Below are 26563 nucleotides of genomic sequence, written 5' to 3' on the forward strand. Positions count from 1 at the left end.
AGCCTACTTGGCTGACATAGACTATGCGTTAGTGAGGGTGGGGGTCTCTTCCATTAAATAAACATTATTCTTGAATGGGGGGAAAGTAGGCTAAACTTTAGAGATACATGGTGCTAAATGTATTTTCCTCTGCATGTTTGGTGCACACACATTACTATTACAGTAGTATTCATTGTCATACCCCTGCTAGCTTGAATAAAACAATACAGGGATATTTTTAGATATAACTTTCCCCTCCCCTCTGATGCTCCTTCTCCCCGCTTGTCTCTCTCGGGACTCGAACATAGACCCTACCCCGTGGTATATAGGCTCGTTGACGTCAGAGCCTCTTCGTAATTTGACGTGTAAACATTTTCGCCCACTTCCAAGGTTTACACTCGGCTTGCTTTCCTTGATGGTTCAATAAGACAATAACGCCGTGACAGGTGCTCTTTCCCACCCTGCACTTTGAAGGAAAAAATACATGCAAGGGGAACCAATTTATTTAATATTACTTGCATTTTTGTTTTTAATTTGTTGTCTTTGTATGCTTTCCAAGAGCATCAATCAAATATATTTTAAATCTAATCGTACTTTCTCTGAGATGGAAATGAGATGTTGCCCAACAACGGTGATGTGCTGTGCTCTTGCGGTTCTCTTCTCCATCGCTTGTTCCGTGGATGCTTCGTTCGGGGACAGACAGTACCTCAACGAATGGGCGGTGGAGATTCCCGGAGGACCGGACGCCGCCAGGTCCATCGCCAAAGAACTGGACTACCGAGTCGTCCGCCAGGTAGGTTAGCGCCACAGCAACGCCCGAGAACACTTCACCCTCCACAGTAGTGGTCTTGGAACTGTGTATCTCTTTACATTATACAATGAATTTGCATCTTTCTGTGTTCAATTTGGCTCAGTATCTTGTCTTGGTGTCATTATTCCACTTTATTATTATTATTATTATTATTATTATTATTATTACTATTATTATTATTATTATTATTATTATTAATTCGGTTGTATACAGCTGAAAGCTGAGATGGAGGGTGCCATGGCAGCCTTGTTGCTGATGTTGTAGCTTACACAGACAACATCCTTACTGAATTTATGCTTCAACAGAGATTTAAAACACAGCAACTATAGTGATTGGTGCACTCTGTCAATCATCTTCATAATTCTGGTCGGAGTGAGCAGGGAAATTCAATAGTGTAACCCAGGGTTTCACATACTTGATCCTGGTGTAACCGTGTATTTGCATATCACTGTTACTTTATAATAAGTAAATGTATGTCATCAAACAAGTACAAACAATTAGTCTTAAAATGTATTTGGGCAAAAGATGGGGATCCAATCCATATTTCATGTAATAGGCTTTAACAATGACTCATTGTGTGCTGTATACTGATGATAGCCCCCTTCTGTAAATATGTCTATCTCCAATGTTGTAATTCACTGTCTACCTTGTCCAAAATAAACATATTAGGCCTACAGTATAGACCCCCAGGTGATCTCTCTCTAGTCTACTCAGAGGAACCTAGCTCTCTCACTACACAGGTCAATGATTAACCTGTGTTTCCATTCAGACAGGGGGGTGAGTATGATGCCATATCAGCTCCACCAATATAATAGGCCTAAACTATGGCTCAGAGTAACACGTATCCTAGATTAGTGATATTTTTCTTTTACTTTTAAGCAGTATCTATGATTGACTCATTATTTGCACAATATGCATGATATTCTGATAAGCACCTTTAGATTCAGTGGGTTTAGCTGTGTTATGCTTTCCCAGGAAATTCCTGAACAAGGCCTGCTGTAAATATAACTAATAAGGAAACTGGCAGGCCTATTGCTGTTGTGGTGGTATCTGCCTTCATGTCATAGAAATATAATAATTGAATATCAACAGCTACCCATGTTTGAGAGTGATCGAAGGTACTGGTTCAACAAGCTGTTCAAGACATTTAAAGGGAATGTCATTCCTGGTGTAATATGACCCAAGGCACTTGATTAATATATAATTAATAATTGCAGGCAGTCCTATGTTACGGGATTGACAGGAAGAGGATAATGGTGTTACATCACTGCTATGAAATATTAAATAACCCACCACTCTCCTCTTGTCTGCAGATTGGGGCGCTAGAAAACCATTACTTGTTCAAACACCAGTCTCATCCTAGCAGGATGAAACGAAGTGCCGATCACATCACCAAACGCCTGTCCGAGGATGATCGGGTAAACAGTCCTATATCTGTAACGTTGTCTATGGATGTGTCTGAAATGGTGGCACCCTATTTCCTATATAGTGCACTACTTTTGACCAGGGAAGTACACTAAAGGGAATAGGGTGCCATTTTGGACACAGTGTGTCTCTTCTGGTAGACTCTTCTCACGGGTACAGTCCTCCAATTTTCAGAATAAAACACATGTGCGTGTGAATTAGCTACGTAAGCAAATATACAGCATAAACATAAATATGGCAGAATTCTGATATCTCTCTGTCTGTTTGGGCGTCAAGGTATCGTGGGCGGAGCAACAATATGAGAAGCGGCGCAGTAAGCGGGCGTCACTGGGGTCATGCCGGGACTGTCCGGTGGACAAGCTGTTCAATGACCCTATGTGGAACCAGCAGTGGTACCTGGTAAGTCCCAAAGATCCACACGTTCCCATATGTTTCCTATAAGTCATACCCGGTGAGTAATATTACCGTTTGAACAGTCTAGGTTGTTTTATGGTTATTTGGTTGTCTGTGTGGTTCATTGGTTGTTTGGTTATCTGTGTGGTTATTTGGTTGTCTGTGTGGTTATTTGGTTGTTTGGCTGTCTGTGTAGTTATTTAGTTATTTCTTGTCATGGCCAATAGCCAGTGCCAGAATTGAAATGCTGAATAAACAGCAATCTAAAATGTGTTTTCTGACCCGACTATCAGTGATGTCAGTTCAGATCCGGCTGGTGTCTGCTGCTGCCTTCTGTTTGACCTGATTCACAAACAAAATCCTAGCCTGGTCCCAGATCTGTTTGTGCTGTCTTGCCAATTCCTAATGGTCATAGTCATTGGGTATTGGAAAGACAGCACAAACAGATCTGGGACCAGGCTAACACAATCCCAGAGCCCCCTGAGATTCAGCACTGGCAGGGACGGACAGCTTCCTAATGAGTAGATGTTTTGCCTTCATAAGCCTTTTAGAGAAGTGTGTATAGCACCAGTTCATTAGAGGTCTTGCGTTAGACTTAGGGGGTTGTATTAATGTTGTTGCCTATCACAATTAGGATCTGTCCAATTGAAAGGAAAGCCTACATGTGTGAGGAACAGCATGTGTGTATATTGGCGTGCACATGCATGTGTGTGTGAGGATGAGACAGATATCTTCAGCGATCATACATGAATATGTGTGTGAGACACTTGAGAAATGTGAAAGAAAAGGTTTTAACTCCGCGATAGCCAAATTAATTAGTAATCATCCGAAATCCCAGAAAGAAGACTATTTGTTTAATTGAACATGCTGGCCTGGCAGGAGATTATAAGGGAACTCAACTCTCTCCAATCGTAATCCAGTGGAACGGAATAGGCTGTCGCACATTAAGACCCAATTTAGCCGTACACAATGGCTATTTCAGCCCATTGAGGCCAAGCCAGTGGATGATAGTGTCACAGCTATGTATTCCCTACCAGATACATTACAGACATATCCACTTCATCCTGTGTTTAGGATTAGGCTGAACCAACCTATACTCCATTTTTACTATTTTATTCCATGTCATTACTTTTACAGGTTGTGTTTTGATAGCATGCCAATAGCATTTTTCTAACGTTGATACACTATTATGGACCCCTTGCAACTATTGTGAGAGTGGAGAGAACTTTTGTAACGGTATTTGGTCATTTGTTAAAAGCTAAAAGAGTTATTATTTTATTTTCCATGACAGAGGTGCTGGCTAAGTCAACATCTCTTATCTCATAAAGATAGGACACGTGTGTGTGTGTGCGTGTGCACGTGTGTGTGTGTGTTTGAGTATGTTTACTTGCGTCAGTGTGTGTATTTCCTCCACTCTTTCCATTTTCCCTGAACTTAATGAACTGAGTCACTCACTGCAGGAAATAAATCGAGATGGATCCTTTTTACTCATCTGGGCTGATGATCCTAATTGAATTGGTCATGGCATGCTCGTTTTCTGTATGCCACTGAGAGGGCATGGCTGACAAACACCTACACCTGCCCACTCATTTGTGACACCACTCTGATTGGCCTAGGCCGGCCCTAGGGACTGTCAGTCAGGGATATCAAATATGACAGAAAGAAAGAAAGAGTAGTAATACCCAAGGGAAAATAGAAATAAGGGTGTGTGGGAGGACAAAAACGAGGGATAGAGGAAGAGAGATAAAGCTAATGAGGGATAGCAGGAATGACATGGAAGTTGAAGGGAGAAGAGTGATAGGAAAGGAAAGGAGGGAATGAGGATTGCGTAGAGAGGTAGAGAGGTAGAGAGATAAAGGTAGAGGGGGGGTGACGAACATGACTTGGACAGAGGGATGGAGGTACTGATGGATAGAAGAATTGAAGGGGGTTTGGAGTGAGGGGCAGAAGGCAGAAGGCAGTGAGGGAGAAAGATGTAATGGAGAGAGGGAGGGATGGAGAGAAGAAGGGATGGAGAAAGTGATGTGGAGAGAGGGAGATGGAGAGAGATAGAGATTGTAGGAGTGGGTGACTGCCTGATAATGTAATCAAAGGAGTGACTCATAATACATTTAGATTCCTCCCTCTGTCAAGGGGTGTGTGTGTGTGAGAGTGTGTGTGAGTGCAGGTTTCAGTTTGTGCACGTACTGTAAGCGTGTGTGGATGCCGATGTGTTTGTTTACTGTGAGAGTCCATTCTAAATGTTTGCTTGTGCATGCGAGCAGGGCTGTTTGGAGCCCACAGTTTACGTGCCAGTCAATAGATGAGTCATCCAATAAGATACCAAGACAGAGGAGCTACAGAAACCGTCAATAGGACCGCACAGCCTGATTTCTAACATAATCTCTGATATTCTGCCACATTTATATGTTTTGGTCATTTGGTAGGATATCTATAGGGAAAATGTCATATATTTGACTGTTTTGTCAACCGTCCCTGTTCTAGAAACGTATGGTGTGGCATCTGTGTTGTAAGGATGAATCTGAGGGTTTTGATGATAATCCAAACAGTCAGTCTCCAGTCTCCAACTACCACCCCCCATCTCTTCACTTCCTCCAGTAGTCGGAGAAAAACAGAGGAGAGGGAGAGAGGGAAGATAAGTGAGACGGGCCAAAAGAGAAGAGAAATGCGAAAGAAAGAGGGAGCAAGTGAGAGAAAAACAGAAAGAGAAAGAGGGGGCGCAAAAGAGAGCAAGAAAAAGGAGAGAGAGAGGAGAAATGGGGAAGAAAGAGGGAGCAAGTGAGAAAAAAGAGGAGAAATTAGAAAAAAAGGAAAGCGAGAGAGAGATCACAGCGATGACTCATTGCACTGGGTGGCGTTCCGCAGTGTCTGTGCATAATGTGGGAGGGAACACAGCAGCTCCAAGACTTTCCTAGTCTTTTTTTAGTCCCGTCTGCTGCTCTGAATCATCCCATCTCTCCTCAGGGAGGACTGCTGCACTTTCACTCCCTACTGATTAGCCAATTAACACTAGTTGGGCGCCCCAAACATATACACATACATTTACATTACATACATTAAAGGGATCACTGATTAGATAGAGGCTTGGTAGAGGTGATAGAGGTTGGTCTCGCACAATGACACAATGATGAAGTATTATTGTTTTATTACGCGTCACAAGATTCTCAACCTTAGTGCGGTCTTCGGTGATCCGCTTAGTTGAATAATTTTGTTGGATTAGACTGCACGCTCTCCACACCAAGGGTTTCCTGCTGTAAGTGGTCAAGAGAGTGGAGTCAGCCAGGACAAAGAAAGCAACAAGCTGATAATTGATTCCTGAAGGTCAACTTTGGACATGACAGTCTCCATTAGCGAAGATGGGGCTAGCATAGCGAGGTGGCCATCTTCAGTTGACCTTTCTCCATTGTTTTGGAGACTGGCCTATGATACTTGATATTCACAGACGCAATTTAGGTGAAGTACCTCACTCTTAAGGCACCACAGCTGTACTGTTCTTTTTCCATTGTTGCGTCGTATGGGAGCTACTTCCTGTATGTAAATCCAGTGCCAATGTCATGAGATCTTGTCTTAAAGGAATACTTCAGGATTTTGTCAAACTTCACTCAGAGACATATAAATGGTATCCATGAGTTCATCTGACTCTGGGGAAGTAGATAAAGGGCCTCGTTGCCAAAATCCCGGAGTATACCTTTAATGCTTAATGTACTGTGCACATTATTTAACTACAAATAACGTAAACTACTCTCTCTCTCTCTCTCTCTCTGTCTCTCTGTCTCTCTCTCTCTCTCTCTCTCTCTCTCTCTCTCTCTCTCTCTCTCTCTCTCTCTCTCTCTCTCTCTCCCTCCTTCTCTCCCTCCCTCCTTCTCTCTCTCTCTCCTTCTCTCTCTCCTTCTCTTCCCCCTCTGTGTCGGCCAGATTAAGGGCCTCTTTGCCAAAATCCCGGAGTATACCTTTAATGCTTAATGTACTGTGCACATTATTTAACTACAAATAACGTAAACTCTCTCCTTCTCTCTCTCCTTCTCTTCCCCCTCTGTGTCGGCCATTCCAGCAAGACACTCGGACGTCGTCCTCCCTGCCCAAGCTGGACCTCCACGTGATCCCTGTGTGGAAGAAAGGGCTCACAGGAAAAGGAGTGGTCATCACCGTGCTGGACGACGGTCTGGAGTGGAACCACACTGACATCTACCCCAACTATGTAAGACCACGTTTCCACGGCAACAGACATCACTAAGGGAGAGCGTTCCCATAGCAACGTCAGTGACACTTACACAGCCATTCATGAAGCACTAATAAGCAGTAATAAATTGCTATATGATAGGTGGTGTTGACAGTTGTATAGCGTGCATTGAGTATAGAACTGGACATCAATAATAGGAGGAATTATTGTGGGTCTAGATTATTTTGTAGTTGTTGCGTTGACAGGTACAATACTTGGCTAGTATAACTGCAAAGTTGCCTTTAGCATTTATCAAGGTTTTTCCTCAAATTGGTTAAAGTTCATAGTGAAGAAGTCTTAGCTAGTGACTATTGTGTTTGCACATTTTGAAATAGTTTCTGTAAAAGTTTCAAATAATCTACATTTAGGCCGCCAAACCCCATTGCAAGTGAGACGATGGTTTTCAACAATAAGTTGTTTTAGTCAGGTGGTTTTTAATAATGAACCAAAGCTCATTAGACAGTCATGTTGGCACATTTCTCAAATCTTAAAATGAGAGGATATCTGCGTTTTGGTGGCAAACAGTAATTTTAGCATGGCTGTGATTAATGAAATGGACTCAAGCGAGACGCTCATTCATCCTCACTCATCGAGGCCCTCTGCTTTCATTTGCATCATTTTCACAGAGTCATTCTTACAAAAGTAATTTTCTTGCCATTATTTGTTTTCTTGTACATTAGAGCAGACTGGTATGAATGATTTTGATTCAAGTGTAAAACTTTTGAATTAGATATATTCAAAATTACTAATAAAATTGTCCACACTCATCTTAACTGCAGATTATATTGTCTTATTCAGTTTCTACAACCTTGTAGCAATAAACCTTTAAGACAAAGACTTATCGACAAATGTTATACATTCCACTCTCTCAAACTGAATGGCATTGTTTCAGCCCTAAATAATTTCCTCCATGGTCCTCTTGTCTGGTGTTCAACCATCCATAGACGTTATTTACAGTCTCTCTCAGTGACAACAGGTTGGCCCTCGGTCTAGTAACCTGTTAAGTGGGTTGCCAGATTGGGTTCTGAATCCTGTTGTGATTTCCCTGTCTCGTCCTTATCCAGGACGCAGCAGCCAGCTACGATTTCAATGACAACGACCCTGACCCCTTCCCCAGATACGACTCCACAAATGAGAACAAGTAAGTTGGTTATTTATTTCAGGGACATATCATGTCTTTTTGTGGCATATGGGAGAAGTGTGTAGGACTTTTCACACACATTTATCTCTTTTCAAATCATCATTTGTATATTCATCATTTACATGCATATGCCTATACTTATGTGGGCTATCTAGCATAGTATCCAATCAAAATGATTATGACTCCAGTAGTAATGGAGAATGTTATTCCTCATGGATCGGGTCCCATGCAGTCTGAAGGCCGCCATACAATCCATGTAATCCACTTCCTAGTTACAGCATCCTCTATGTCGATTAAATAACCTGTTAAGTAGGGGGGCAGGCTTACAGTAACACCCTAACACACAGGTCACATCGGCTGGAAATGGGCATATCAGACACACACAGATGATCCAACTGGAGCTGTTGATGTAAAATAATGTTATAACAGTCATATTGATAGGGTTCCTCACTGATTTGCTTTATATATTACGCTAAGTGTGGAAAATTTGAAAAGCAATACATTTCCCAGGGAATCTATAGATTGACCAATTTTCGACATTTACCAGAAAATGCTGTATATTGAATTATTCTATTACATGTCCATGAGATCTAGCCTTGGAGACAGGTTAGCGTGAGGGTCAGTAAAAGTAGTTCACCAGAATAACACTCAGACTATCGACTAAATCTTTCCACTATCTGCCATTGTGCCTGGTAGTGTTTGCTTGGGTGGTAGATCCCATAGACGTAGAATTACAGTATTACAGATAGTATAATTATAGTAAATCTATTTATATGGTAGATCCTAACCATAACAACTCAAAGCAGTCCATTTTACCTCTGACAATGTCACATCGTCGGAAATTGGTTTGGAACTGAGGGAGAGAGAGAAAATGGCTTAATCTGTTGGGAAACGTTAAAAGCACACAGAAAACCGCTTACTAAAACCCTCAATGGTTCAATGCTCCTCTCTCACTCTCTCTCTTTCTCTCTCTCTCTCTCAATACATGTAAATGGGGACTCACTCTATGACAGCTGTGAGGGTTACACAAAAAACACACACTCAGCCCACCCCACTGCCCACCCATGTTGTTAGTGCACTCTTTTGTTGTCAATCTGCTCTGAGCGCTCTCTGTATAATTTAGACTCTAGCAGCAGGCTGTTTATTGTCTCCTATAAGCATGCCAAATGACATGAAACCAAAGGACCTTTCATTTTCAGTTGACAAGATTCCCTCTCAGTATCAATATTTTCTATGGCAAGCACATACTGAGATTAAGGAGTTTACGTAACCAAACCCGAAATGAATCGGGTGACGCTGGCACTCTTCCAGAGGTTTTATGGTGGATCTGCAATGTTTTGATGAGATTTTAAAGCTTACTGTAAGCAATACTGAGATTTACCATCAACCAGTATAGAAAGGTTCCGGATCAGACTGGTGTAATCTGAATCCACTGCTACATGTATATGAAAATATAACTTCATTCCGTTAGGGACAGATTGTAAAGAAAAAGGCCATTATGTTTAGTTGTAATTGTGTGTTCTGTTTCTGTATGTACTCAGGCACGGGACCAGGTGTGCCGGTGAGATCGCCATGCAGGCAGATAACAATAAATGTGGAGTCGGGGTGGCGTACAACTCCAAGGTTGGAGGTAAGAGATGTAACGCAAGCACACCTGGTGTGTGTGTGTGTGTATCTGGGTGATCCACACAGCAGCTAGAAGGGAAGTTGTCCTGGTGGCGGCCTACTTTTTTGAGCGGATGGTTACGCAATACCACTTAACCAAATGACTGAGCAACAATTGGGCACCTGTTCCACAGAGGAGGTAGCTAATATTTAATATTAAAATGAGAAGTAAGTAGGCCTATACCAGTTAGGATGGATACATGTTTTATATTTGGGCACAAGACTGCACTACTTGCAAAGTATGACTCAAAACACTTCAACTACAGTCAATCAAACATTTCCCTGACGCGTTCCATCATGTTGACCTTCAGGGATCCGCATGTTGGACGGTATCGTGACGGACGCCATCGAGGCCAGTTCTATTGGCTTCAATCCGGACCACGTGGACATCTACAGTGCCAGCTGGGGACCCAACGACGATGGCAAGACGGTGGAGGGCCCCGGTCGCCTTGCGTCAAAGGCCTTTGAGTACGGCATCCAGAAGGTAACATGCCACAGTCCTTTATTTTTTCCCCTTTAAAAAAATAGCATCACATTAATCAACATCATGTTATTCTGTTGTGTCACCAAGTTCATATTGATTGTAAAATTGACCGTTCAACGGCACTCCACACTTCATAATGACTGATTTATAAATAAGGAACTCATATTATTATTCCAACATAATTATTCCACTTTTACCCACATAGCAGTCAAAACAAACTAAAATCCTAACAAATCATCTATCTAAATACATAGAAATGTGATTAAAAAGGGAAGATAGACAAGGAACCTAAGCAAAAGGCTACTAAAAACAAACTTAACACTAACTCCTCACCCATCTCCTTCCCCTCAGGGCCGGGGAGGGAAGGGCTCTATCTTCGTGTGGGCGTCGGGGAACGGGGGCCGCCAGGGGGACAACTGCGACTGCGACGGCTACACAGACAGCATCTACACCATCTCCATCAGCAGTGCCTCCCAGCAGGGCCTGTCCCCCTGGTACGCTGAGAAGTGCTCCTCCACCCTGGCCACCGCCTACAGCAGCGGAGACTACACCGACCAGAGAATAGTGAGTGACCTTACCCCCAGCTCCCCCACACCACTGGATAGTGGAGATTAGTGTTTGTGTCACATTTTGTTACTTTACTTTATGGTACCTATGGTAACTTTGTTTACTTCTGTCTTCCTGCAGACCAGTGCTGATTTGCATAATGAATGCACAGAGACACACACGGGAACCTCTGCCTCCGCCCCACTGGCTGCTGGGATATTTGCCCTGGCACTGGAACAAAAGTAAGGCAACAATCAAATTAAATTACATTTTGGGCCTTCCTCTGACACCGCCTAGTATATAGGTCCTGGATGGCAGGAAGCTTGGCCCCAGTGATGTACTGGGCTGTACGCACTACCATCTGTAGCGCCTTACAGTCGGAGCGTCTGCTTAAACGATGACTTAAACAATTTCCACTAATGAAATAGGTGTTTAGGGACATGTCGGACTTCTTATTTGTCTATCCCCACTAACCCCTCACCCCAGCCCTGAGCTGACATGGAGGGATCTGCAGCACTTGGTGGTGTGGACGTCTGAGTTCGACCCGCTGGCCAACAACCCCGGCTGGAAGAGGAATGGGGCAGGCCTGATGGTCAACAGTCGTTTTGGGTTCGGCCTGCTCAACGCCAAGGCCCTGGTGGACCTGGCCGACCCAGCCACCTGGAAACACGTCCCCGAAAAGAAACAGTGCATAATCAGGGACGACTCCTTCCAGCCCAGGTACAAAGACACTCTAGTATTCTAGTATACCAGAAACATGTAATCCTCTTGACGTAACATACATGCATTTTACATTTACATTTTAATCATTTAGCAGACGCTCTTATCCAGAGCGACTTACAGGAGCAGTTAGAGTTAAGTGCCTTACCAAGGGCACATCGGCAGATTTTTCCACCTAGTCGTCAGATTTTTCCACCTAGTCGGCTCAGGGAATCGAACCAGTGACCTTTCGGTTACTGACCCAGTGCTCTTAACCTGCCGCCCTGTATTGTTCAATTCAGACTAATTCCTGTGGACAAGCAAATTTATGGAGTGCACCGGTAATTCCATTAGGGACAGAATCCCGCGTCCTGAGATGTCCCTGTGTTTTGGCTCTTCTAATGACTCTATGATAATGCCATCTGTAGTTTGACCGGTTTCTCATATGGAACAATTATAATAATAATAATAATAATAATATGCCATTTAGCAGACGCTTTTATCCAAAGCGACTTACAGTCATGCGTGCATACATTTTTGTGTTTGGGTGGTCCCGGGGATCGAACCCACTACCTTGGCGTTACAAGCACCATGCTCTACCAGCTGAGCTACAGAGGACCACAATTATAACAAAGAGATTTGTGTGTCGGGTCAAGTGTTGTTTTGTGTGTTTATGTTATGTGTACATGCATAAGCGCACATATGTGTATGTCCACGGTCTGTATTGATAGGAAAGCTGGGATTCCGTCTTAGATTTCTGTAATGGAAGGCTCAAACAATCTTTGGAGCGATCTTCTATTTGCTAATAACTTTAGGTTATTAGGCTTTAGGAGTTTAAAGCTAGAGCTAAAGCTAGCTGGCAATGTTGCAAAGCCAACATTTATCTCCAGATTAAACCTCAGAAGGAAGGGATTAGATTTTTTTTATCTGAGCAGATGTTTTGTTTACCTTCCTTTCGGATTAACTGCCTTAGGACGCGTGGGCGCTAGCTAGTTTAGCCACCAGCGCTAGGCTAAATGACCTTCAGTTCAAAGGATAGGTTTGGTATAGAGTTTACAGTTATGGTTCCTTACCCTGACAGTAGTTTACAGGCTATAAGAGACTGTAGTCCACAATATGGATTTCCTTAAACAGCCTTACTAGCCTCTGCTAACCAAACATCAATGGGAGAGATTAGGTCATGAGGACAATATTAGCTGTGAATAAAGTTATTTGTGACTACAAACACAAAGGACAAACACAAAACATGTCTCTGCAACCTGATTCTTGGTCATGTCCCTTTGCCAGGCAGCTAGGATTAAGCGACTCAGTGGCATGACACCCAGTTTCCTTTTTACCTAGGCCAGGGATCATCAACTAGATTAAGTATTTTATGTCCAACAATAAAAAATTAAAATTAAAAAATATATATTTTAAACTTCATTTTATTTTGCTCAGAAAACTTGGCGGGCCAAATATAATCCCTTGGGGGGCCACCAGTTGGTTAACTTTGACCTAGGCCATCATGATCACGCCACCTCTGTATAATCAGGAGGATTTAAGCCTCCATTTGTGTCATTGCTCCATCCATTCACATCTTGGGTGAATATAGGGATTAACCCTGATTTTGGGCCAACCACTGGCCATCGAAATGTATGTGTTGTCAAATCTGGTAATATGTAGTATTCATTTAATATAGTCAGACAGACAACTCTCATTAGAAATACTGTATGTCAGAATGTTGACATGTATCCACAAGTAACACATACCAATATAACCAATAAATAATGGTTAATTGTCACTATTTAGATTTATTATGAGACCATGTTTTGTCCGACTATATTCGATGGTATATGAATCATGGCCAGTATACGTTGAACCAATGTTGTTTGATTTGGTATGTTATGGTGGTAGTGCAACCACAGTACTGATTTCCTGTGCTGTGTCTTTTTCCCAGGGCATTGAAAGCAGCAGGAGAGATCACCATTGAGATCCCCACCAAGGCCTGTGCCGGCCAGGACAACACTGTCCTCTCACTGGAGCATGTGCAAGTGGAGGCCAGCATCGAGTACACCAGGAGAGGAGACCTACACATCACGCTCACATCCCCAACAGGTTAGACACACACACACACACGTTTGTTAAACTATCCTTCAAAATCCTATTTTCCCTAACCATAACCCTTAACCTAACCTTATCGCCTAACTCTAACTCCTAACCCTAATTCTAACCCTAATCCTAATTGTAACCTTAAAGCATGAAGCACACCGAGAATCTCACTGCCAATAGACTTATCACAGTGGGAGGCCGTTCCTTCTCTTGCGAGAACAAAAGCGGTACCTGCTGCATGCCGACCCGTTAGCGACAAACCTACCGTTTCTACTTGTAGAATAGAAATGCTCGTCAGTGGCCAACAACTTGATTTGAGCCAATCAGAGAGCAGGAGCCAACAGGAGTGACCCCCCCCAAATATTTTTTTTTTATATAGTATATCCACGGATGAGCCTGTTACACTTCATATGCAATGTAGGCTATGGGATGGTAGCTAGTTACAGTAAGTACACAGACGCAATGCACACAACACTAAATACTTCCTCCAAGCTAGCTAACCACTGTAGTTAGTATTGACATTACAATTAAATGACAATGGATTAGCTAGTTTACATGAAACAGCTGCCTGTGTTAGCTAGCTAAACAGTTGGCTATGTGCTGGCACTGACAGTATGGGATTATGGAGAGTGAATTAAATTGTTTCTTCGTCATATTGCTAGGTAGTTATCTAGCTGTGGCCATCTGGCTAGTATCAACAAGGGCTTTCTACAAAATAACAATATTAGCGCAGCTAGCTAGCTAGCTAACACTGGAATCTAGACCATAAGCAACACACACAGACATGCATTGACAAACAACGCTATTGCCACCTTTTGGTTTGGAGTATTTTAACAAGGCTGAGTAGCTGATGACTTCACAAAAGAGATTGACTGCTGACACTGTTCAGAGGTGCTAAGTACTGTCGGCAGATAAATGTTCGACAATCCTGGCGGTATGTCTGAGCTATAACCCTAAACCTAGCCCCTAAGCCTAAAATAGCCTTTTTCCTTGTGGGGACCGGCAAAATGTCCCCACTTGTCCGAATTCTCCTTGTTTTACTATCCTTGTGAGGACTTCATGTCCCCAGGAGAGTAAAACCAAAAAACACAAGGCTATATGATCCATTATTATTTTCTGCCATCAGGCACTAGCACGGTCCTGCTGGCAGAGAGAGAGAGGGACATGTCATCTAACGGCTTCAGGAACTGGGACTTCATGTCTGTTCACACCTGGGGAGAGGACCCCACTGGCACCTGGACCATCAAGATCACTGACATGGTCAGTCACAGGGCTGGAGAACGCTTTGGCTGTTTCACATTTTAAAGGGATAGTTCCAATCCATTACTCTCCAACAAAGTTTGTTTAGACGATTTCAAACTTAATAGAAAATGGAGCTGGCCATTTACTGTGGTCGAACTGCTCAAAATGCCACATAGCATAGGCATTGTGTTGTATCAATTGTCCATATTGTTTTTGACGCTCTTTTTATATTTCCCTTTGTCAGTCCGGGCGGATGGAGAACGAAGGTCAGATCCTGACCTGGAAGTTGATTCTCCATGGCACGTCAGAGAAGCCCGAGCACATGAAGAAACCCAGAGTGTACGTCCCCTACAATGCTGTCCAGAATGACCGTAGAGGAGTAGAGCACATGGACGACATGATAGGGGTGAGCACGATAATTAAAGGGACTTTTCACCTCTTTTTAACTTCATATTTATTATCTCCGGAACCATACCAGTGTCTACATATGAGATAGTTAAATATACATGTGTATATATGGTCTGTCGACTGTTGTCAGACCTCAAATGCAATTCTGTGTAGCTTACTGACCTCATCCACTAAACCATTTTCTGTCTGTATGTCTGTTCTTCTTTCTCTCTATCCAATCCTATAGGAACTGCCCACCCAGGTTGAGGCCCACCCACCCCAGAAGACCCAACCCCCTCCTTCAGCTACCCCCGAGAGGAAGCAGACGAGGCCCTCCTCCCCACCCCTGTCCCCCTCCCTGGCCCTCCTGCGTCTCCTCCAGACGGCCTTCAACCGGCAGACCCCCTCCCTTCCAGGGGGAGCAGGCCCTCGCATCGCTCCACAGAAGCTGTACCAGGCCCTGGACAGGATCAACCAGTACCAGCGGACCGGGCAGGATGACAGCCTTTACAGCGACTACAGTGACGGCTTCTACAGCGCCAAGCCCTACAGGCACAGAGACGACCGGCTGCTGCAGGCGCTCTTCAACATGCTCTCTGACGACAGGCAATGAGGTGGGAGAAGGGGGGGGTAAGGCATGGGGTGGAACTCAGTGTGTGCAGGCTTTTGTTCCAACCCCAACATATCCAGCCCTGTATCCTAACTCAAGTTAGGATTCAGGGCCGATTGAACTAATCATGGTCTACATTGAAGACTGTGCTTAGTTAACTACCGGTAGTTGAATCAGGTGTGTTAGTGCTGGGCTCGAGCCTACACAGCCCTGCGGTTCTCCTTGGTCAAGATTGGCCACCCCGGGGTAAGGGGTGAGAGAGATAGGGTGAGGAGGTGGGGGCAGGGCATGGAAGGAGCATGAGAGAGAGGGGGAGAGTGAAAGCCAGAGAGAAACTCTTCCAGCCAATTGTGTTGTTGTTTTTCCAAAACGCTCCTTTTCTTACCTTGCAGCATTCTAGTCTGTCTGTCTTTCATTCTGCACAGTTGTAGGTCGGTTGCAGCTCAATTCCCGCAAGTTCCCCCCCTTCTGATGTAGTTAAACCTAGCTAGCCCATAGACCCCCGCCATTTTGTTTCAGTCTTCTCAGATCAGTATGCATGAAAGAAAAGAGGCAAGGAAAGGGAGCCCATAAAGAATACTTAGATTAATCTAGGATTCCATTCTACCCCCCTCCTCCAGCCATCTATCCACCATCATTCCATCCCCCTCCTCCAGCCATCTATCTACCACCATTCCACCCCCCTCCTCCAGCCATCTATCCACCTTATCCACCATTGTTCCACCCCATCCTCCAGCCATCTTTCCATCATCATTCCACCCCCCCTTCCTCCAGCCATCTTTCCACCTCTGGATGGGTCCTAATAGTCTTAAAGGGACACTTCACTTCAAAACAAAAGTTAGTAAGATCTTTTCAGCCCTCAAAAGTGGTCTGGTGTCGAGATGAGTCCACGTACCAGGACATATGTTTTTTAGATCCAACTGTATGCCTCAACCCCAAATTAATGAAAAATATAGGCACTGAATAAAATGAGGAAATTAATTTCCATTAATTCCAGATTAAGGAAATGTATTTCCATTTATTTGGGATTAAGGCATATACATGTAGTTGGATCTACACAAGATTTGACGCGGGACATAGACTCATCTGTACATTACTTTTTGGGTCTAAAAACGTCAGACAAACCTTGATTTTTGAGTGAACGGTCCCAAGTGACAGTGAGAACAATATTAATAATAATAATTTTATATATTTAGTATATAAATTATATTGTGAGGCTCTATTTATCACCTTTACCTATCAGTGGTATTGAAAGAAAGGAGACAAGAGAAGCAGACAAGAGAAGGAGAAGAGAAGGAGATGAGGAAATAACATTTTAAAAACATTACAATGATTGTAATGTTGTTTTTAAATATACTTGACCTCTAAAATATCCACCTCTCTAAACTCCAACTCTGAAATATCTATTTAAGATTTATATTTTGACATATTTATTTTGTCATATATTTGTTTTCTGTAAGAATAGAAGTACTCACTGTGCTACTGTATCTTAAGCCCAAATCCTAATCTGGGGTATATGATTTTAACATATATGCACAATTTCAAGTTAGGCTTCCGACTATACTTTAATATGCATGAAAAATGCAGTCCCACTACTGATTGTTTTTCAAACTGAAAGCTCAAAGATATTGATATATGGCATATTTTTCTCAGGGTGTCAACAAAGCATTGGAGAGTTTGAGAATGGCAGTCTTTTACCCGGTTCTCTTGAGAAAAAAATAAGTAGTAAAATTCACTCCTTGGGGGAAATTCTTTGAATATTTATTTAAACAACAACATACAGTATAAAACAAAAGAAATTGGGACGATAACTGACCAAGAATCAATTGGTTGTGTCATTTTTATGGATGTTATTCGACTTTCAAGATATATATACAGTATCTCACAAAAGTGAGTACACCCCTCACATTTTTGTAAATATTTGAGTATAACTTTTCATGTGACAACACTGAAGAAATGACACTTTGCTACAATGTAAAGTAGTGAGTGTACAGCTTGTATAACAGTGTACATTTGCTGTCTCCTCAAAATAACTCAACACACAGCCATTAATGTCTAAACCACTGGCAACAAAAGTGAGTACACCCCTAAGTGAAAATGTCCAAATTGGGCCCAATTAGCCATTTTCCCTCCCCGGTGTCAGGTCTCAGGTGTGAATGGGGAGTAGGTGTGTTAAATTTGGTGTCATCGCTCTCACACTCCCTCATACTGGTCACTGGAAGTTCAACATGGCACCTCATGGCAAAGAACTCTCTGAGGATCTGAAAAAAATAATTGTTGCTCTACATAAAGATGGCCTGGGCTATAAGAAGATTGCCAAGACCCTGAAACTGAGCTGCAGCACGGTGGCCAAGACCATACAGCGGTTTAACAGGACAGGTTCCACTCAGAACAGGCCTCGCCATGGTCGACCAAAGAAGTTGAGTGCACGTGCTCAGCGTCATATCCAGAGGTTGTCTTTGGGAAATAGACGTATGAGTGCTGCCAGCATTGCTGCAGAGGTTGAAGGGGTGAGGGTTCAGCCTGTCAGTGCTCAGACCATACGCCGCACACTGCATCAAATTGGTCTGCATGGCTGTCGTCCCAGAAGGAAGCCTCTTCTAAAGATGATGCACAAGAAAGCCCGCAAACAGTTTACTGAAGACAAGCAGACTAAGGACATGGATTACGGGAACCATGTCCTGTGGTCTGATGAGACCAAGATAACCTTATTTGGTTCAGATGGTGTCAAGCGTGTGTGGCGGCAACCAGGTGAGGAGTACAAAGACAAGTGTGTCTTGCCTACAGTCAAGCATGGTGGTGGGAGTGTCATGGTCTGGGGCTGCATGAGTGCTGCCGGCACTGGGGAGCTACAGTTCACTGACAGAACCATGAATGCCAACATGTACTGTGACATACTGAAGCAGAGCATGATCCCCTCCCTTTGTAGACTGGGCCGCAGGGCAGTATTCCAACATGATAACGACCCCAAACACACCTCCAAGACGACCACTGCCTTGCTAAAGAAGCTGAGGGTAAAGGTGATGGACTGGCCAAGCATGTCTCCAGACCTAAACCCTATTGAGCATCTGTGAGGCATCCTCAAACGGAAGGTGGAGGAGTGCAAGGTCTCTAACATCCACCAGCTCCATGATGTTGTCATGGAGGAGTGGAAGAAGACTCCAGTGGCAACCTGTGAAGCTCTGGTGAACTCCATGCCCAAGAGGGTTAAGGCAGTGCTGGAAAATGATGGTGGCCACACAAAATATTGACACTTTGGGCCCAATTTGGACATTTTCACTTAGGGGTGTACTCACTTTTTGTCACGCCCTGGCTCTGGGGACACTGTTATGTTGAGCCAGGGTGTGTAGATCTATGTTCTCTATTTCTATGTTGGCCTGAGTGACTCCCAATCAGAGGCAACGAGTGTCAGCTGTTTGCTGGTTGTCTCTGATTGGGAGCCATATTTAAACTGTCGGTTTTTCCTTTGGTTTTTGTGGGTTCTTGTTTCAAGTTGGTTGTGTTTGACCGTGAACTGTCACGTTACTGTCTTTGTTGTTTTGATCGTGTTTCGCTCAATAAAGAGTATGTTTGCCTGCAACGCTGCGCCTTGGTCCTCCTCATTGGTAGACGATCGAGACACTTTTGTTGCCAGCGGTTTAGACATTAATGGCTGTGTTGTGTTATTTTGAGGGGACAGCAAATTTACACTGTTATACATGCTGTACACTCACTAATTTACATTGTAGCAAAGTGTCATTTCTTCAGTGTTGTCACATGAAAAGATATACTCAAATATTTACAAAAATGTGAGAGGTGTACTCACTTTTGTGAGATACTGTAGATATGATGAATATGATTGAAGCATTTGCAAATTGCCAATGTTGAAACCTTCTGAATAATTATGTATTTTAACTGACAATATAAAATAACTATAAAAGAAAACATTTTTTTAAGTATCCTACACATGTTGTGCAATTTGAATCATTTTATATTCAAAAGTACAATGCTGCATTAAATGAAATATTTTTCTAAAATATATACACTACCGGTCAAAAGTTTTAGAACACATACTCATTCAAGGGTTTTTCTTTATTTTTACTATTTTCTACATTGTAGAATAATAGTGAAGACATCAAAAGATGAAATAACACATATGGAATCATGTAGTAACCAAAACAGTGTTAAACAAATCAAAATATATTTTATATTTGAGATTCTTCAAATAGCCACCCTTTGCCTTGATGACAGCTTTGCACATTCTTGGCATGCTCTCAACCAGCTTCACCTGAAATGCTTTTCCAACAGTCTTGAAGGAGTTCCCACATATACTGAGCAATGGTTGGCTGCTTTTCCTTCACTCTGCCGTCCGACTCATCCCAAACCATCTCAATTTGGTTGAGGTCGGGGGATTGTGGAGGCCAGGTCATCTGATGCAGCACTCCATCACTCTCCTTCTTGGTAAAATAGCCCTTACACAGCCTGGAGGTGTGTTGGGTCATTGTCCTGTTGAAAAACAAATGATAGTCCCACTAAGCCCAAACCAAATGGGATGGCGTATCGCTGCAGAATGCTGTGGTAGCCATGCTGGTTAAGTGTGCCTTGAATTCTAAATAAATCACAGACAGTGTCACCAGCAAAGCACCCCCACACCATAATACCTCCTCCTCCATGCTTTACGGTGGGAAATACACATGCGGAGATCGTCCGTTCACCCACACCGCGTCTCACAAAGACACAGCGGTTGGACCCAAAAATCTCCAATGTGGACTCCAGACCAAAGGACAAATTTCCACCGGTCTAATGTCCATTTCTTGTGTTTCTTGGCCCAAGCAAGTCTTCTTCTTATTGGTGTCCTTTAGTAGTGGTTTCTTTGCAGCAATTCAACCATGAAGGCCTGATTCACACAGTCTCCTCTGAACAGTTGATGTTGAGATGTGTCTGTTACTTTTATTGCATTTATTTGGGCTGCAAGTTCTGAGGCTGGTAGCTCTAATGAACTTGTCCTCTGCAGCAGAGGTAACTCTGGGTCTTCCATTCCTGTGGCGGTCCTCATGAGAGCCAGTTTCATCATAGTGCTTGATGGTTACTACATGATTCCATATGTGATATTTCATAGTTTTGATGTCTTCACTATTATTCTACAATGTAGAAAATAGTAAAAATAAAGAAATACCCTTGAATGAGTAGGTGTTCTAAAACTTTTGACCGGTAGTGTATATATAAATCCCTTAAAATCATTTTATTTTAGATTTAGTCAAATTCTAGGTTTAAATTAATACAAACTAAATGGAATTATGAATATAAATTAACACTGCCAAACTGTTGTGCTGCCAAATTTTTTACACGTTTTCCTGTGTTTAGGTGATTGTAAAACAGGCTTCGATGTTGTTGCTTCATTTACAAACTCATATTGACACAACTACATAGTTATATGCAACTCATTGGATATGTTCATTTCTACAATCTCTTTGGTATTAGTGGACCTTTCATGATTCAATCCAGTTATACTTTAGTGTAGGCGGGGCTTCACACAAAAAAACTATAACACATTTATAGTATAATACCTTCATATGTCCTATGTAAACATTCACGTTTATGCTCAACTGCAGGTCGGTAGATGTCACTGATTTATCTTATGTCAACTTGCGGTTGATAATCTTAGCTGACATTTGCATGTATAAATGCTTATGTAGTGATTATGACAGTGTTATGAACTGCTATGAATGTACTATGTAGCCCTATGTATGTAGAGCCCCGTACACTAGTGTTAAGTAGCCCCTGTTTTCTGTGGTATTGGCTCTAGCCCTACTCTCTGCCAAACAAGGTGAAAGATTGAGGCGACAGATGAAGAATGGTTTACATGCATCCTGTAATTTATACATCTTTCAATGTAGCCAATGTTGATCTGTTTGTTTATATTTTGGATTTGATTGATGCTTCTGTCCAATGTTGTTCACAAGAGCTGAAATATGTCGCTATTTCTGGATGTACAAAATGAGATTTATGGTAATAAACTGCAAAGTGACCTGGTGAGTGTGTCTGAGTTGTTGGGATTGCAACTGCGATCTGCCATTTCAGTTCATATAGACATTTCAGTTCATAGGGACACTTCAGTTCATATAGTCATTTCAGTTCATATAGACATTTCAAGTCATATAGACATTTTAGTTCATACTACATGGACATTTCAGTTCATGTAAACATTTTGGTTCATAGGGACACTTCAGTTCATATAGTCATTTCAGTTCATATAAACATTTCAGGTCATATAAAGACTTCAAATCATATAGACATTTCAGTTCATAAAGACCACATTCTGACAACATTCTTAGTTCTATCACTGTTGTGAATATTATTGAGATATAACAAATATGTGCAATGGCTGAGGACCGGGTTGGGAAACACTGGCCTACGTCATTTAGAGTCATTTGAAGTTCAAAGTCATATGCCGATTTCTTGTTAAATACCACCCACCACCTTGTGGCTAAAAAGGCTACACTACTCAATGGGGAATGAGCACACATAAACAGTGAACACTTAACAATTGGGACAAATCTGCCAATATAGCTAGACTACTTTTTTTTTGAGTCACTCTTTTTCAACTGTGATACGCAGCCAGACATATATTCCAGTTACAACACAACTGGACAAGTGAAATGAGACACAGGTTGCCGTTTATTGGCATGAATCTTGTTTTGGAGGCCGAGCTGAGCAGTTTCCACTAGATGGGCCAGAGGCAAAGTCAAAATTGTCTCTATTGTAAAAATGAATGAAAACACAAATTAGCTTTTTGGACATAATTTAAGTTTAGGGTTAGGCATAAGGTTAGCAGTGTAGTTAAGGTAAGGGTTAAGATTAGAATCAAATTGTATTACTTAGTGTAACGACAGCTAAGGTAGTGACGACCCTGCAGCGCTGCCTCCAGTACGAGTCATCCCAATAAATGCCAACCTGCAAAGATTTGTTCAGATGAAGGCACCTTCCTTCCTCTTCTCTAATTTCCTCTCCTCCATTCCTAATAATCTCCTCCCCACTCCATATCTTGTCTCTCCAAACTCATCCATCAGCCCAGATTCAAAACACATCTGGGGGGGATAACAAGGGAGTGGGATATGAGAAGAAAACACAACTCACAAATACAGATGATGGAGAAAGAGAATTGATAGCTTTAAAAAGAGTGCTAGACGTACAGAAAGAGAGAAAGATAAATAATAGTTTCCTGGCAGACATCCAGGCCTTAGCCCAAAGCCAGGTCCTGCTGCAGCCTCTTGTCTGTCCAGAGCATGGTGCTGTTCCCACTCTGCAAACTGCTCTCAGGTCAGTCCAACTTTGCCACCAACGCGCTTTAACTTCACCATTTACTCTGTCTCTCACTGTTGCTCTCCTCCCCCTCTCTCCTCTCGCTGTCTCTCTCACAGTCACTCTCCTCCCTCTCTCTCCTCTCGCTGTCTCTCTCCTCCCCCTCTCCTTCTTGCCCTCTGTTTTTATTTCTCTCTACCACCCGTTCCTCTCTATGTGAATACTCACATCTCAGGTCATTGTAAAATGGGTCATGGCTGTCGTTGATTTCATGGTCTTTATCAAAACTGAAACAGCCTACAAGTTCTGTAATGATATTGAGACAGAATTTCACTACTTAAAGAATTCCAAGTTGTCACGCTTCCAAAGTGTTGTGAGTGCATTCTTCTCATTCCCAACGCGCACTTACATTTCATCCCGAATAAGTGCTTCATTTTTAGAGCCACAGAGACCTTTGTAAACGGTGTACTTAAGATTGGAATGCAGACACCACGAATCAAAAGGGCCACAGGTGTGTGTGTGTGTGTGTGTGTATACAGTGAGGGAAAAAAGTATTTGATCCCCTGCTGATTTTGTACGTTTTTTACCCACTGACAAAGAAATGATCAGTCTATAATTTTAATGGTAGGTTTATTTGAACAGTGAGAGACAGAATAATTTGCATTTTAATGAGGGAAATAAGTATTTGACCCCTCTGCAAAACATGACTTAGTACTTGGTGGCAAAACCCTTGTTGGCAATCACAGAGGTTAGACGTTTCTTGTAGTTGGCCACCAGGTTTGCACACATCTCAGGAGGGATTTTTGTTCCACTCCTCTTTGCAGATCTTCTCCAAGTCATTAAGGTTTTGAGGCTGACGTTTGGCAACTCGAACCTTCAGCTCCCTCCACAGATTTTATATGGGATTAAGGTCTGGAGACTGGCCACTGCAGGACCTTAATGAGCTTCTTCTTGAGCCACTCCTTTGTTGCCTTGGCCGTGTGTTTTGGGTCATTGTCATGCTGGAATACCCATCCACGACCCATTTTCAATGCCCTGGCTGAGAGAAGGAGGTTCTCACCCAAGATTTGACGGTACATGGCCCCGTCCATCGTCCCTTTGATGCGGTGAAGTTGTCCTGTCCCCTTAGCAGAAAAACACCCCCAAAGCATAATGTTTCCAACTCCATGTTTGACGGTGGGGATGGTGTTCTTGGGGTTATAGGCAGCATTCCTCCTTCTCCAAACACGGCGAGTTGAGTTGATGCCAAAGAGCTCGATTTTGGTCTCATCTGACCACAACACTTTCACCCAGTTCTCCTCTGAATCATTCAGATGTTCATTGGCAAACTTCAGATGGGCATGTATATGTCACGATCGTCAGGGAGAGACCAATGCGCAGCGTGATGAACGAACATGGTTAACTTTATTATCTTTAGTGATAATAGAAACAATAAACAAAACAAGAAACGACTCGTGAAGTCCACGGTAACAATGACCGAACACGGAACAAAAACCCACAAACACAAAGGGAAAACAGACAGTTTAAATATGGCTCCCAATCAGAGACAACCAGCCAACAGCTGACACTCGTTGCCTCTGATTGGGAGTCACTCAGGCAAACATAGAATAAAACAAACTAGAACCCCCAACATAGACCTATAACACATAGAATAAACACACCCTGGCTCAACAAATAGAGTCCCAGAGCCAGGGTGTGACAGCACTCCCTAAAGGCGTGGACTGCGACCGCGCCTCAACTAAAGCAAAACAGGGGAGGGCTGGGCGGGCATACCTCCTCGGCGGCGGTTCTGGCTCCGGCCTTGACCACCACCCTCCAATAAACCCCCCATAGCGCCCCTGGTCCAGTCTGGCCCCGCTGGCTGGAGCTGAACTGGGACGTAGCAGGAGCGGTTAGCTTCAGCTCCGTAGTGGAGCAGTTGACCGGTACCTTCCCAGGCACCGGTGACCCAGGCACGGGTTGTGCCGGACTGACGACGACGCACCCCTGGCCTGGTGCGTGGAGGAGGAACGGGCCTTACCAGGCTGACGACGCGCACCCCTGGCCTGGTGCGTGGAGGAGGAACGGGCCTTACCAGGCTGACGACTCGCACCCCTGGCTTGGTGCGTGGAGGAGGGACGGGCCTTACCAGGCTGGACGTCTCGCACCCCTGGCTTAGTGCAGTGGCAGGAACAGGCCGGGCCGGGCTGGCGACGCGCACCGTAGACTTTGTGCGAGTGGCAGGAACAGGCCGGGCTGGCGACGCGCACCGTATACTTGGTGCGAGTGGCAGGAACAGGCCGGGCCGGGCTGGCGACGCGCACCGTAGACTTGGTGCGAGTGGCAGGAACAGGCCGGGCCGGGCTGGCGACGCGCACCGTAGACTTGGTGCGAGTGGCAGGAACAGGCCGGGCCGGGCTGGCGACGCGCACCGTAGACTTGGTGCGTGGGGCAGGGACAGGCCGGACTGGGCTGGCGACGCACACCGTAGGCTTGGTGCGTGGAGCAGGGACAGGCCGGACTGGGCTGGCGACGCGCACCGTAGGCTTGGTGCGAGTGGCAGGGACAGGCCGGGCCGGGCTGGCGACGCGCACCGTAGACTTGGTGCGAGTGGCAGGAACAGGCCGGGCCGGTTGGCGACGCCGCGACCGTAGACTTGATGCGAGTGGCAGGAACAGGCCGGGCCGGGCTGGCGACGCGCACCGCGAGACTTGGTGCGAGTGGCAGGAACAGGCCGGGCCGGGCTGGCGACGCGCACCGTGACTTCCCGTGCGTGGAGCAGGGACAGGCCGGACTGGGGCTGGCGACGCACAACGTAGGCTTGGTGCGTGGAGCAGGGACAGGCCGGACTGGGCTGGCGACGCACACCGTAGGCTTGGTGCGTGAGCTGGGACAGGCCAGACTGGGCTGGCGACGCACACCGTAGGCTTGGTGCGTGGAGCAGGGACAGGCCGAACCGGGCTGTGGAGACGGATAGGAGACCTGGAGTGAAGAGCGGCCACAACCCGTCCTGGCTGAATGCCTACCCTCACACACTCTGTGTGAGGCATCCGCACAGGACGTACAGGGCGGTGTACCCGTAACCTGGTGGCCTTCTGAATCCGCCCCCTTTTCTGCCTCCGTCAGCCCCGTCGTCCATGCCGTGTGCCCCCCTAAAAAATTTCTGGGGTTGCCTCTCGCCTGTCCGACGTTGACCCGTTGGCGCCGCTGCTCCCTCTCTACGGCGCGCTCCACCGTCTCTTCCCACGGACGCCGATCCATCCCGGCCTTTATCTCCTTCCAAGTCCAGGATCCTTTCCCGTCCAATATCTCCTCCCATGTCCAGGCTGCCTGCTCCTGGACACGCTGCTTGGTCCTTGTTTGGTGGGTTTTTCTGTCACGATCGTCAGGGAGAGACCAATGCGCAGCGTGATGAACGAACATGGTTAACTTTATTATCTTTAGTGATAATAGAAACAATAAACAAAACAAGAAACGCATTCGTGAAGTCCACGGTAACAATGACCGAACACGGAACAAAAACCCACAAACACAAAGGGAAAACAGACAGTTTAAATATGGCTCCCAATCAGAGACAACCAGCCAACAGCTGACACTCGTTGCCTCTGATTGGG

General features: G+C 44.3%; 1 protein-coding gene across 1 annotated transcript; it reads left to right on the forward strand.

Moving 5' to 3' along the window:
* Nucleotides 1-370: 370 nt before the first annotated feature.
* Nucleotides 371-17617, forward strand: pcsk1 (proprotein convertase subtilisin/kexin type 1). Its single transcript, XM_041892120.2, has 14 exons — nucleotides 371-772; nucleotides 2104-2208; nucleotides 2492-2614; nucleotides 6660-6806; nucleotides 7892-7968; nucleotides 9510-9598; nucleotides 9945-10117; nucleotides 10469-10681; nucleotides 10805-10905; nucleotides 11150-11383; nucleotides 13299-13456; nucleotides 14577-14710; nucleotides 14937-15098; nucleotides 15327-17617. Exons 1-14 carry the CDS (start codon nucleotides 464-466, stop codon nucleotides 15690-15692), a joined length of 2391 nt encoding a protein of 796 aa, XP_041748054.2. The 5' UTR covers nucleotides 371-463; the 3' UTR covers nucleotides 15693-17617.
* Nucleotides 17618-26563: the final 8946 nt, after the last annotated feature.

The sequence above is a fragment of the Coregonus clupeaformis genome, chromosome 12, assembly GCF_020615455.1.
Source record: "Coregonus clupeaformis isolate EN_2021a chromosome 12, ASM2061545v1, whole genome shotgun sequence".
Classification (NCBI taxonomy): Eukaryota; Metazoa; Chordata; class Actinopteri; order Salmoniformes; family Salmonidae; genus Coregonus; species Coregonus clupeaformis.